General features: G+C 38.4%; 1 protein-coding gene across 1 annotated transcript in view; it reads left to right on the forward strand.

The window, feature by feature from the left end:
• KCNMB4 (potassium calcium-activated channel subfamily M regulatory beta subunit 4) overlaps positions 1-5,132 on the forward strand; it is a 78,633-nt gene extending 73,501 nt beyond the window's left edge. Inside the window, exon 3 of the mRNA XM_017509296.1 lies at positions 3,695-5,132. Within this exon, the coding sequence (XP_017364785.1) occupies positions 3,695-3,863 (169 nt within the window). The 3' untranslated portion in view covers positions 3,864-5,132. The remainder of the gene's footprint in view (positions 1-3,694) is intronic.
• The last annotated feature ends 7,952 nt before the right edge of the window (positions 5,133-13,084 follow it).

The raw sequence follows: 13,084 nt of genomic DNA on the forward strand, positions 1-13,084 counted from the left end.
GATTAGGTCTTTTCACATAGTCCCACATTTCTTGGACACTTTGTTCATTCCTTTTTACCCTTTTTTCTCTAATCTTGCCTTCTTGTTTTATTTCATTGAGTTGATCTTTGACCTCTGATATCGTTTCTTCTGCTTGGTCAGTTCGGCTAATAGTACAATTTTAAAAATCTTAACGGACAGGGTTTCAAATCATGTCATTATTTTAAATTGTGTAATGCTGGGGATACTAATCTTTCTTAAAGACTTCAGTTTCTTTCATTATAAAGTGAAAATTTAAACTTACTTGAGCAGAGGGTCATTTTAAGGATCAAATGAGTCTGAATGTCCTACTACAGCACCTGGAGGGTAGAAAGCACATCATAAATGCTGACTGTCATTTTTATCACAACATATTTTCAAACCTTGACTCAGGCTGGTGCCAATGCTTACGGAAGTTTTTCTGTGGGTTCCCACAGTATTTACTCTTCTTTTATAACCTTGACTCAGGGCTTAAAAGTGCTTTTCATTGGTGTTTCTGCATACTCCAAGAAAAATCTCTTGCCTACTTTTTTGAAGTCCCTAGATATAGAGTAAGTACCCTGTTTTTTGCTTATTGTCTGTATATTCTTGTAACCATCCTGGTTTTATTATATCAGATCTCAGCATGCCATTTATCCAGTTTGCCACATGTGGCAAACAGTGATTATTTAAAAAGAAATTGTAGTTTACTCCCTACCATATAATTATGATAAATTGAATTCTAAGCCCAAACCCCTTTGCAGATAATTTTTGGTGGAATAATCTGAAAACTGCATGCCTGATAAAATTGGAGGAAACTGAGGCAGGGGAGTGCCTTCAATCAAGACATGACAAGTCCGGTTTGAATTAGCTAGACTTTAATTAGGACACAAGAAGCAATTTAGAGGTAATCTCACTAAATCAAAAACCGAATGATGAGCTTGAGCATTACTGTGCAGAGAAACGTTTTTCCTGTTGAAGGGGACTATCAGGCATCTGAGAGCTGTATGAAGTGGAAATGGACATGAATTATTTTTAAAGAAATGTGTACATTTATATATAACATTTCCACATCAAAGAACACTTTCAAAGTGATTACAAATTCAGTATGGCTAACTCAGAGGGACTGATGTTATTTTGTCATTTAAGATATTAAAGTTTTACTCCAAGTGCTTTGGTAGGAGGTGGAACGCCAAGAAGTTTCTGAATAAAACAAATATTTGGGTTCAGCATTTGCTAGTTATTATTTTTCTCTCCTCCTCTTTTATACTCACATTCTTTTTTGGTACATGTGCTTCAAACTGTGTTTCAGAAAATATGTATGATTCGCACCACTGTCATCTAGGCTATTTTTTCTGGCTCAATTGCACAATATTGTGGTAAAGGATTCAACGTCAGTAAGAGTGGCTGGAGTATGAATACAAAAGAGGATCATGCTGAAACATTTTACTAGAAAATTAGTTGCAAAACATATTACTTATGGAAATTACAAGCACATTTATTAAAATAGTGTTTAAAAAATCCAGGTCCCTTACCCAATATCCTTTTTCTTTTTCTTTTGTTATTATTATTTTTTTAACATTGTAACCATTTTTTTTTGGAGGCTGGGTCTTACTTTGTCAACCAAGCTGGAGTACAGTGGCTTGATCATGGAGCACTGCAGCGTTGATCTCCTGGGCTCAAGAGATCCTCCTACCTCAGCCTCCCAAGTAACTAGGTCTACAGGCACCTAGTTTTTTGCAGAGAGAGGGTTTTGCCTTGTTGGCCAGGCTGGTCTTGAACTCCTGACCTCAGGCAATCTGCCCGCCTCTGCCTCCCAAAATGCTGGGATTACAGGCATGAGCCACTGTGCCCAGCCATTTTAACCACTTACACTTCAGTGGTACTAAGTACAATTCACATTGTTGTGCACCCTTAGCCATTTGATGAAGAATTTAAGACTCATTTTTGTATCAGTAGATTCTGGAGGAGCATAACAGTGCTTCAGAGAAAGAAGGAAAGAGCATCCTGATAGACAGCTTTTACCTTCCCTCATACACTTGGGGAGAGGTTTCTGACAGCCATGAGCACTGTGCCTGGGAAAAGATTCATGGCAGTGCTGGGATGGGGATTTCAGACTCTTAAATATGATTCTGGCTGTCCTGTGTCCTGATTCTTTTTAGACCTCAGCCTTGACGTTTTTAGACTCCAAGCATGAAGTTTCTTGAAATTTTGCATGAATAATAAGGTTGCAACAAAGGCAGGCTCCTCTTCCTCAGCAGCAGCATCTATTTGTAGAATAGCAGCAATGACAATGTCATACCCCGAATGGGCCTACGGAAAAAAAGAATATGTACATTAATATATATACAATGGTATATATTAATATAGTAATTAATATAGTAATTCTAAAAAAATTCACAGCTTCTGAAAGCTGGGATGCTTTTTGCCTAATTGTTAAAATGACTCTGCATTTACTTAATATAAATTTTAATTAAAATACTATGAAATAAAATATTAATAAAAATCTTGCATTATGTGCAAAATTTGAAATTTTACTTTGCATCAAAGGAAAAACTGCAAGGATTTTGACATTTCAAAGCCAGTCTGTAAAACTATTTCTGTTAATGGCACATGATAGCTCCACTTTAAGTAAAAAGAGATACCCAACACCCTTTGTCAATCTTCAGGGAAAATAGGTTCTGAATTATGAGAGCTGTGACTGATGAATGATTTTCAGGAACACATTTCTGTGTTAGATGCACTGCCCTTGTGCTCTGAAGGCTTTGATGTTCTTGAGGGCAGTTGGACTCATTATTCTGCATTATCTTCATCTTTTTCTGGAGGAAACATAGCTCCTCTAGTGTAACGGAGCAAACCTTGTGGATGAAATGGAAATATCTTACAAAATGTAAACCTCTTTTATTAAAAAGTTAAATTCCCAGGATCTCTCTAATGGCCAAAGATTAGCAATCACGGCTTGTGGAGTACATCTCATCTTCGCTTTCTGCACATGAGACCAATGCAGGAATTGAAAAATAGACCCTTACGTTGATAAGATAGAAATCTATTGCTAGGACTTTGTGAGATTTATCAAGAAAGTGGTCAGTGTTTTAAAATGATGGCTAATTTCACCCAGAAGCATGGAAGAAGGCATTCATTCAGCCATTGTCTGCTTATTAATAAAAACCTCTGCTTTACATAGTGAGGCCAAGTTGCACTGCGAGTGACGCTGTGTGTCTTTTTGTCTAAATTTAAGCAGTGCCTTTAACTGACTTTTTTTTTTTCTGAATTAAGATCATTTGGGCCACACCTGTGAGCTGAGTTCTCTTTCGGATTTGTTGGAGAATGCTCACCCATCAGTAATTTTTTGACTGATTCAAGCCCCTTGACAAGTGGACATTAGAGGATGAATGCGAAAGTGGAATACATTAAGTAACTTAGAGTGAAGAAAAATCATAAGAGATATACCTTTGACATTTTGTGACATGTAAATTATAATTAATGTGTAAATTTGTACCAATTACTTGACTCAAGAGCTCGAAACTTTCTGTAATGGGTTTGAAGCACAAAATTACAGTGTGTATAGTCAGAGTGCAGCCTTGACTTTCAATAATGGTTATTCCCTTCGGGCTGGAAAGCAAGTTTGGCTTTAGGTTGCAGAGAGTTTTCAAGGCATTTGACTGCTCTTTCTTTCTCATTCTCCGCTGTCTTGCAGACCAGACGACGTGCTTCTGCATCGTACTCATGATGAGATTGTCCTCCTGCATTGCTTCCTCTGGCCCCTGGTGACATTTGTGGTGGGCGTTCTCATTGTGGTCCTGACCATCTGTGCCAAGAGCTTGGCGGTCAAGGCAGAAGCCATGAAGAAGCGCAAGTTCTCTTAAAGGGGGAGGAGGCTTATGGAAAGCAAAGCACAGAAGCTGCACTCATTGGCACACGTCCACCTGCGGAACCGGTGTTTCCTGGCGCAGAAGATGGACAGGGCCACGACGGGGCTCTGAGAGGCTCATCCCTCAGTGGCAGCAGAAACAGGCACAACTAGAAGACTGGAACCTCAAAGCTCGTATTCCATCTGCTGTAGCAATGGCTAAAGGGTCAAGCTCTTAGCTGTGTGGAGTAACTATTTCAGAAAACCCTATAAGAAGTTCATTTTGTTTCAAAAGTAACAGTATATTATTTGTACAGTGTAGTATATAAACCATTATGATTTATGCTACTTAAAAATATTAAAATAGAGTGGTCTGTGTTATTTTCTATTTCCTTTTTTATGCTTAGAATGCCAGGGTTAAAAAAAAAAAAAAGGTGAAGACATCTGGGTTTCATTTACTTCTGCTAGGTTAAACTTTTACTTGACAACAAGGATTCCTGCTGAAGTCTGAACCTTACTGTGTAACCCTCAGTTTCCACTATTAAAAGAGGACCTTTTGATGTCTGCTTGGAAAATGAATAGTGCACTGGTAACTAAGTGTCCAGTTATCTCTGTGTCTCTTACCAAGGGATTCTAAAAGATTGGGAAAACATCCTCCAACACTTGCCTTTGCCTAACCATTTATTTTTTGCCAGGTTACTTCTTGAGAGAGAGAGAGAGGTGATTCTGAAGGCTTCTATCTCAAAAAGCACTGGGCTTCTTTATTCTTCTGTTCTTGTTGTTTTCGATGGATTTTTAAACATTTGTGTGCGATACAATATACACGATGTAAAGGAAATTTAGCTTGGTGAAATGCTGTTTTGTTTTTTTTTTTCTGTGGGTCAGAAAACATCAAAATCAGTTCAAGCATTTTTTTTTCTTTTTGTCCTTGCCTTGATGTTATGAGTATTAAAACAGGATTGCTGTCATTGTTCAGTTTGCTTGGACAAAACTGGAGATGCAACCCAGCTCACATCATTGCTACCGATGAGCTTTCTGTGCCTTTATCAAAAGTTTAGTGAGAAGACCATGTTTCTTTGAATCTGTTTATGAACTCAAATGCCAAGTATGAATCGCAGGTCTCAGTGAACATCAAACCTATTTATTTACTACATAGAATCAAGCCTTTGTTTAGGTGAGATGTACATCGTTAGTGGAGGAACAGCTGACAGCATAATTTCATTTTGTTTTCTTCTGATATTCTTCAGACATGCTTCTATTAGAATAAAGGTAAATTGGAATTTAAGGACAAGTTCCCCTCAGTTATTTCCATGGGGCTCTCATATATATATATATATATATATATATATATATATATATATATATATATAAAATGATGTTTTCCTGACTTACAATCCATATACCAATGTTTTCTTAACCTTAGAATGTGAGTAACTGAAAATCACAGTCTGTGGAAAGGTGTTGAATTGAGTATAATCTTTTTCTGTTTATTTTTATGTTTCGTTTTTTAACAGATGGGGGTCTTGCTGTGTTGCCTAGGCTGGAGTACAGTAGCTATTCACAGGTGCGATCCTAGTGCACTGCAGCCTCAAACTCCTGGGTTCAAGCCGTCCTCCTGCCTCAGCCTCCCAAGTATCTGGGGTTACTGGTGTGCATCACCATGCTTGGCTTCAGTCATTTTTTTCCTAATTCAAAAGTTACAGTTTCACTGTGAAAAGGGCCTTGAACACACTATTGATGACATCTTTCGAGGCAGCTCCAGTGCCTTGACTTCAATCCCTGCAACAGGGACTTGCAGCGTCCCTGTTGTCTTAGCAACACTATCTGAAGCATACAGTAACAGGAACCTGGGGATCCAAGAAACCATCATCTCTGCATCACATTATGGGAGATGAAGTTTGCTTTATCCGCTTCATCCAGTTGTCTATTATTAATTGATTACAAAGTAGATAAAAATAGTGCATGGATATACATTTGTGTTGAAAAAAGGAGAAGTTGATATATACTGAGTTTTCATTTATCAGTTTGATACTCAAACATTTACATTAAATGCTTCCATTTAAGCCCCCAAAGTATATGCAGCTGTATTCTGTAGGTTGATTTTTGGAAAAGGGGAGAAGCACACTGAATTCATAAGGTGACATGTAGTCTTAAGGTCTTACTTGCTTACAGTCAAATTTGAGGCACCTTATTTATACTTGTTAAAGGTAAAATCCAAAGGAACAAGGAGAGGACATTTTAAGGTCATAAAAGGTAAATAAGCTTACCTTTTTAATGTTTTCATACTCCTTTTGTATAAATCAGAAAATGATTTAAACTGCTGTAACAAAGAGACCCCAAAATATGAGGGTTCATGTAAGATATAAGTTTATTTTTTCCTCACATAGCAATCCAGAAGTAGCTTCGTTTTGCAAAGGTATTGAAGGGATCTAGGATTCATCTACCCAGCCTGTGAAAAAAGAGGAAGTTGGGAGCAAGCTATTTCCTTTTAAGGAAGTTCCACCCATCACTTCTGCTCACAGTCCATTCATGAATACTTGCTACACAGCTATACCTAGCTTCAAGAAAGACTGGGACGTGTCTGTAACTAGATGGACGTGTGCCCTACTAAAACTCCAGGGATAGGGTTCTATTACTAAAACTAAAAAGAGAGGAATGGATACTAGAGGTAAAGACAAAAATGATAGTAGTCAGTGCAGGCATGATGGAGAGTCCTTGCCCCAGCAGACAGTGCGTTTCTTGGTGAAACCATGAATCTGCTGTCTGGGAGAAACTCTTTTGTCGATTGTCTTCTGTGGCCCCTAGTTTGACCTCAGGAAATTCTTGCTCATCAGCTTCTTTGACCCTGTCTGAAACTTTTGAGGGGCATCACAGCTTTTGCAGCCCCTGCTGGCTAGTGTGGATTTTTAGACCTAGATTGCCCTAGAGACTGAACAACATAGGCTTTTGTAGGCCAGGGTTTTAGTTCATTTGACTGTGATAAAGACTTCAATGCCATTTTTAATGTTTGATTGCTGACATCTTTCAAGCCTCATCATTCCCTTTCCCCTTATGCGCCACATCTGGGCAAAGTGATGGAAGCATGGATGCCTCCTCCTTTGGCCCCAGCAGGAATTTCAGAGCACACAAGCCCTGGCATGCATCCAGGAAGCCTCACCCCAGCTGCATACTCTGAGAATGATAAAACCCAAGCCAGTTAAGCCCTCTTGGGATCCTGCCCTATCTCCCTGGAAAGCCTCAGTATGTGAGTAATAAACCTTTTATACCCGTTTGTTGTGTGTGTGTGGCATTATCAGCCTCAGCATCTGAACTGAATTCATGGTAACTTACTATGAATTTTGGGAGGTGGAAGTTCATCTGACATCTTAGAGTCATCGTAGCATTGGTGACAGCACTTTATCAGCACTAGAGATTTCTGGTTCATTTGCTTTCAGTCAATTCATGTAAAAGTAGCCACAGCCAAAGAGCTGCCCTAGTTATAGTTCTTTAAGCCAGCAGTGTGTTATTAGTCACTGTGCTTGGCCCATACCCCTGTCCCTCAAATTAATGGCAGCCACCTTGAAGTCTTTGCAACTATGAGTTTAAGTGGTGATGCAACATCCTTCATCGGGTCTTTTTCTGCTGAAATGACTCACATTGTCTGACCAGTAACACAATGGAGACTTGAGTCAGAGTCTTGCTCTGTCACCCAGGCTGGAGTGCAGTGGCACAGTCTCGGCTCACTGCAACTTCCGCCTTCCAGGTTCAAGCGATTCTCTTGCCTCAGCCTCCTGAGTAATTGAGTTTACAGGCTCGCAGCCACCACACCTGGCTAATTTTTGTACTTTTTTGTAGACACAGGTTTCACTATGTTGCCAGGCTGGTCTTAAACTCCTGACCTTTGGCGATCTGCCTGCCTCGGCCTCCCAAAGTGCTGGAATTATAGGTGTGAGCCACAGCGCCAGGCCACCATGGTGACTATTGAGAAAAACCGAATAATCACATCTCCTGCTCCCTGGAATGCAGAAGCAGTTGTACTTCCTGGTGTCATGTTATCTACTTGGAAACTCATTTTTTGATCTTACTGCAACTACTTTTCTTAGTTCCTCACTAAAAACATCAGCAAGGAGCATCCAGTATACATTGACCACTCTGCTTTTTTCTAACCACTGCCTTTCAAATTGTTGCTGATGTCAGTTTTACCTAATGATTGGTCAAAACATAACGAGGGTCTCTAGTTTTCCATCCTGCAATATCTGCTTCCACACTGCCTGTTGCCTGGCAACAATATCAAAGCCACATATTTTAGATTTTTGTTATGATGGCACTTTTCCATTTCTGTGTATCAGTCAGCTAGAGCTGCATAATAAAAAGCAAAGACTGGGTGGCTTAAACAACCAAAATTTGGTTTTTAACAGTTCTGAAAGCCAAAAGTTCAAGGTCAAAGTGTTGACAAGTTGGCTTCTCCTGAGGCCTCTCTCCTTGGCTTGTAGATGGCTCCGTTCTTGCGTGTCCTTACATGGCATTGCTTAGGCACTTGTGCCCCTAATGTCTCCCTGTGTGTTCCAATGTTCTCTTCTAAGGACACCAGTCCTATGAAATTAAGGCCCCTCTCTATGACTTCATTTAACCTTAATTACTTCCTGAAAGGCCCTATCTTCCAATATAATTACACTGGGGCTTTGGGCTTCAACCTATAAATTTTTGGGGCAAACAGCTTAATCCATAATATTCTGGTACCAAATTTTAATGTATAGGCTAAGCCACTGTAGCAGAGAAACGTCCAAATACCGTAATTCTTACAAGTTAATTAATTTTCTTTCTTATAGCCATCAGGAGGTAGCCCATGAAATTGTCCATGGACTTATATTTATTCTACCATTATTTTTACTCTGTTATTATTTTGTTATTATTGTATTTATTCTACTTTTTATTCTGCCATTCCCTAGAGTGTCCTCTTTATAGCGGTCAACCAGTGGGATGGAGAAGAGAAAAGTAAAGGACAAGCATTTACATTTGAACAAAATGAGACGGAAGTTGGACCCATCAAGTTTATGTACATTCCTTTGGTAAGAAATTTACTGCAGAGGAACCTCGTGCTGAGCAGCCATGCCCTCTAAAACCTAGGACATAGATTCTATTATTAAAATAAGGAAGAATGAAAAGAGGGAAGATTATCAGTTCCTTCCTACATTCCTCTTGAATACATTGTATATTTTGTATTGAGTATGAGAAGAGAATTGGACTTAAGGAGATGATCGTTTCCTGAAATTTAGATGATTCTTTACATTTTTATTTATCTTAAAATTTTAATTTATTTTAATTTATTTTAGTGATTAAAATTAATCTGAATTTTTTTAAAAATTAGAGAAAAAATAAGGGAAGCTTTGTTGCTTTGCAAAATAGGGATATGTTTCAGGAAGGTAAGGTAAAGGGAGGGGCTAGCATAGAGTGTGGAGTACAGAAGTGGGACTTAAAGACAGCCAAGAGAGTTTGAGATATTCAAAGAATATGTACGATAGAATCGGTAGCCTTTTTAAAAAATATATCATTTCCATCTCTCTGAATGTATTCCAGTTGTAAAAAAAAAAATGTATTGAGTTTCCTATCATATGGAAGATTTTTAAATTGTAGGAAATAGCAAAATGTTCAGAAGGCTACACAAGGTATTCAAAAAGGGGACAGGGATATATCAGCTTACTAGCGTATTAGAATGAGTTTGGTTCCTTTTTTTTTTTTTTGTGACTTTTGTGCCAATATTTTTTCTATTTAAGTAACACTGTTTATTTATCCCACTGAAGATTTTTTTTAAAGAAAGAAAGAAAGAAAGAAAAAGAATAATAATTTTAAAAAAAAGAATGAAGGAGAGGAAGAAAGAGGAAGAGGAAGAGGAAGAGGGAGAGAGAACGGGAGTGTTGCTTTATGGCCCAGGCTAGAATGCAGTCTAAAAATGGGTATTGAAAACCTCTTTTATGCCTATAATTGTGCTTAGTAATGGAGACATGAAAAAAAATGAGGGAAGAAAATAACAAACAAGCAGCCAACCAATATTTCATGCAAACCTGTAAGCAGGTGTGATGTGGTACTGATAAGAGTGTGTATTTTGTGTATTTAAAGTGGAGAGTTATATAAATGTTTATTAAGTTTACTTGTTCTGGATCTGAGTTCAAGTCCTGGATATCGTTGTTAATTTTCTGTCTCATTGATCTGTCTAATATTGATGTTGAAATCTCCCACTATTATTGTGTGGGGGTCTAAGTCTCTTTATAAGTCTTATATTTCTGGGTGTTCCTGTATTGGGTGCATATATATTTAGAATCTTTGGCTCTTCTTGTTGCATTGATCCTTTTATCATTATGTCCTTCATTGCTTCTTTTGATCTTTGTTGCTTTAAAGTCTATTTTATCAGAGGCAAAAATTGCAACTCCTGCTTTTTATTTATTTCTTTTTACTATCCATTTGGTTGGTAAATCTTTCTCCATCCCTTTGTTTTGAGTCTTTCTGTATCCTTGCATGTGAGATGGGTCTGGATGCAGCATACCGATGGGTTTTGGCTTTTTATCCAATTTGCCTGTCTGTGTCTTTTGATTGGAGGATTTAGTTGATTTAAATTTAGGATTAATAATAATATATGTGAGTTTAATACTGCCATTTAATGTTAGCTGGCTGTTTTGCCCATTAGTTGATGTAAATTCTTCATTATGTTGATGCTTTTTACTTTTTGGTATATTTTTGGAAAGGCTGATACTGGTTGTTCCTTTCTATGTGTAGTGGTTCTTTCAGAAGCTCTTGTAAAGCAGGCCTGGTGGTGATGAAATCTCTGAATACTTGCTTGTTCACAAAAGATTTCATTTTTTCTTAGCTTATGAAGATTAGTTTGGCTGGATGTGAAATTCTGGGTTGAAAGGTCTTTTCTTTAAGGATGTTGAATATTGGCCCCCACTGTCTTCTGGCTTGTAGGGTTTCTGCTGAGAGATCTGCTGTGAGTCTGATGGGCTTCCCTTTGTGGGTAACCTGACCTTTCTCTCTGGCTACCCTTAGTATTTTCTCCTTCATTTCCACCCTGGTGAATCTGACAATTATGTGCCTTGAGGTTGCTCTTCTTGAGGAATATCTTTGTGGTGTTCTCTGTATTACCTGGAGTTGAATATTGGCCTGCCTTGCTAGGTTGGGGAAGTTTTCCTGAATAATATCCTGAAGTGTATTTTCCAGCTTGGATTGATTCTCTTTGTCACATTCAGGTACACCTATCAAGCGTAGATTAGGTCTTTTCACAAAGTCCCATATTTCGTGAAGACTTTGCTCATTCATTTTTATCCTTTTTTCTCCAATCTTGTCTTCTCGTTTTATTTCATTAAGTTGGTCTTCGACCTCTGATATCCTTTCTTCTGCTTAATCAATTCGGCTGTTGAAACTTGTGCATACTTCGCGAAGTTCTCGTGTTGTGTTTTTCAGCTCCATTAATTCACTTATATTCCTCTCTAAATTGTCTATTCTCGTTAGCATTTCATCAAACCTTTTTTTCAAAGTTCTTAGTTTCTTTGCACTGGGTTAGAACAAGTTCTTTTAACTCACAGAAGTTTCTTATCATCCACATTTTGAAGCCTGTTTCTGTTAATGGAACATACTCGTTCTCCATCAGGCCTTGTTCCGTTGCTGATGAGGAACTGTGATACTCTGTAGAGGGAGAGGCATTCTGATTTTGGGTATTCTCAGCCTTTTTAGGCTAGTTTCTTCCCTTCGTTATAAATTTATCCATCTGTCGTCTTTGTAATTACCGACTTTCTAATTGAGTTTTTGAGTGGACGTCCAACTTGTTGATTCCCAGCGCTGGAGTCTGTGCCGGCTAAAACAGCGGCGTTAAGATTGATGGTGCTTTTCTGACTCTGCACTAAGAACCACAGCACCAAGTCCCCGGCAAAACCGCCTCGCCGGCCACAAGAGTCGCACTGGTGACCTGTGGGGCTCCTTCGCTGGGAATCTCCTGGTGCGTGAGCAACAAAAGTTCGTCTAAAAGTGTGGTGTCCTCTCATTCTCTGCGCTTTCACTGGGAGCTGCAATCCCAAGCTGCTAGTGATCAGCCATCTTGGATCTCTCTAGAATGAGTTTGGTTCCTTATGAGGGACAATCTAGAGAAAAGAGGCATGGAATAAGAGCTGTGGAACCAAACAATCTGAGTTTGGATCCTGGCTGTCCCTTTTGGGATCAGTGTGATCTTGGGTAAGCTACGTAATTTCTATTAGAGCTTTGTTATCTCAACTATAAAATGAGAATATTGGTATGTCATTGGAGAGGACTAAATGAGACAATGCAAAATGTGTACTTAGCACAGTGCCTGATCCATAAATAGTAACTGATGATGATGATGGTCGTGGTGGTGGTGATAATAATGGTGATGATGATGGTGGTATAGCATTAGTGAAGTAAAAGGAAAAACTGAACTCAAAATTAATTTTCCTTAAAAATCTGTGTTTTTATTTCTCAGATGCTTCTAATGTAGTCCCCACCAGTCTCAGACTGAATCAATATTGGGATTTTCCTTTTTGGAAATTCTCTCATTGGCAAGTTGTTTTTATTTCCAGAACTCCAACTCAGAAGAAATCACTTCTGAATTCATTGTCTATTTTAAAAAGTCAAGGTTCTTCAAATTCTCAATTTTATTCAGGATTAAGTAACTTTCAAAATATGTCTGTTTTGAAAGTCTCCACTTCCTCATACTTAGCCATTTTCAGCATTATTAAAAGATGTGCCCTCTCTTTGATGCAAAGCAATTACTGGGATACTTTCTTTTCTCAGAGAGGAAATACAAAGAACATGATCCTTTCTGCCTGGCCCCTGTACAACATTGAAAACAACTGGGGTAACTTTTGATGCATCCTTTAAAAAGATGCAACATTTCCATCTCCAAGAAGTTTGAATATACAAAATGTATTCTGTGTCTCTATCAGATCTCTGACTCAGAGTAACTTTTACAAAGGTTTTTACTTTTTCCCCCCTGTATGCTTTTCAAAGCATGACTAATGAGGCTGCTAGATATTATCGTAGAAGCGCCACATTTCTGGCAGGCAGAAGGAGATCAAATTAGGGCTTGGACTTCCAAGGGAGATCTAAAAGCAATGAGGAATTCAAGCAAGACCACCCTGAATCTATACAGGAATTAGCAGTGTTTGAAATTTGGGAGAAATGGTTTTATTTTTGTGAAAGTTAGTGGTGTTAAAGGTCAGAAGTGTAACTACCTCCAGAGTTCTAGCATTTGGG

The sequence above is a fragment of the Cebus imitator genome, unplaced genomic scaffold (genome assembly GCF_001604975.1).
Source record: "Cebus imitator isolate Cc_AM_T3 unplaced genomic scaffold, Cebus_imitator-1.0 Scaffold414, whole genome shotgun sequence".
In the NCBI taxonomy this organism is placed as follows: Eukaryota; Metazoa; Chordata; class Mammalia; order Primates; family Cebidae; genus Cebus; species Cebus imitator.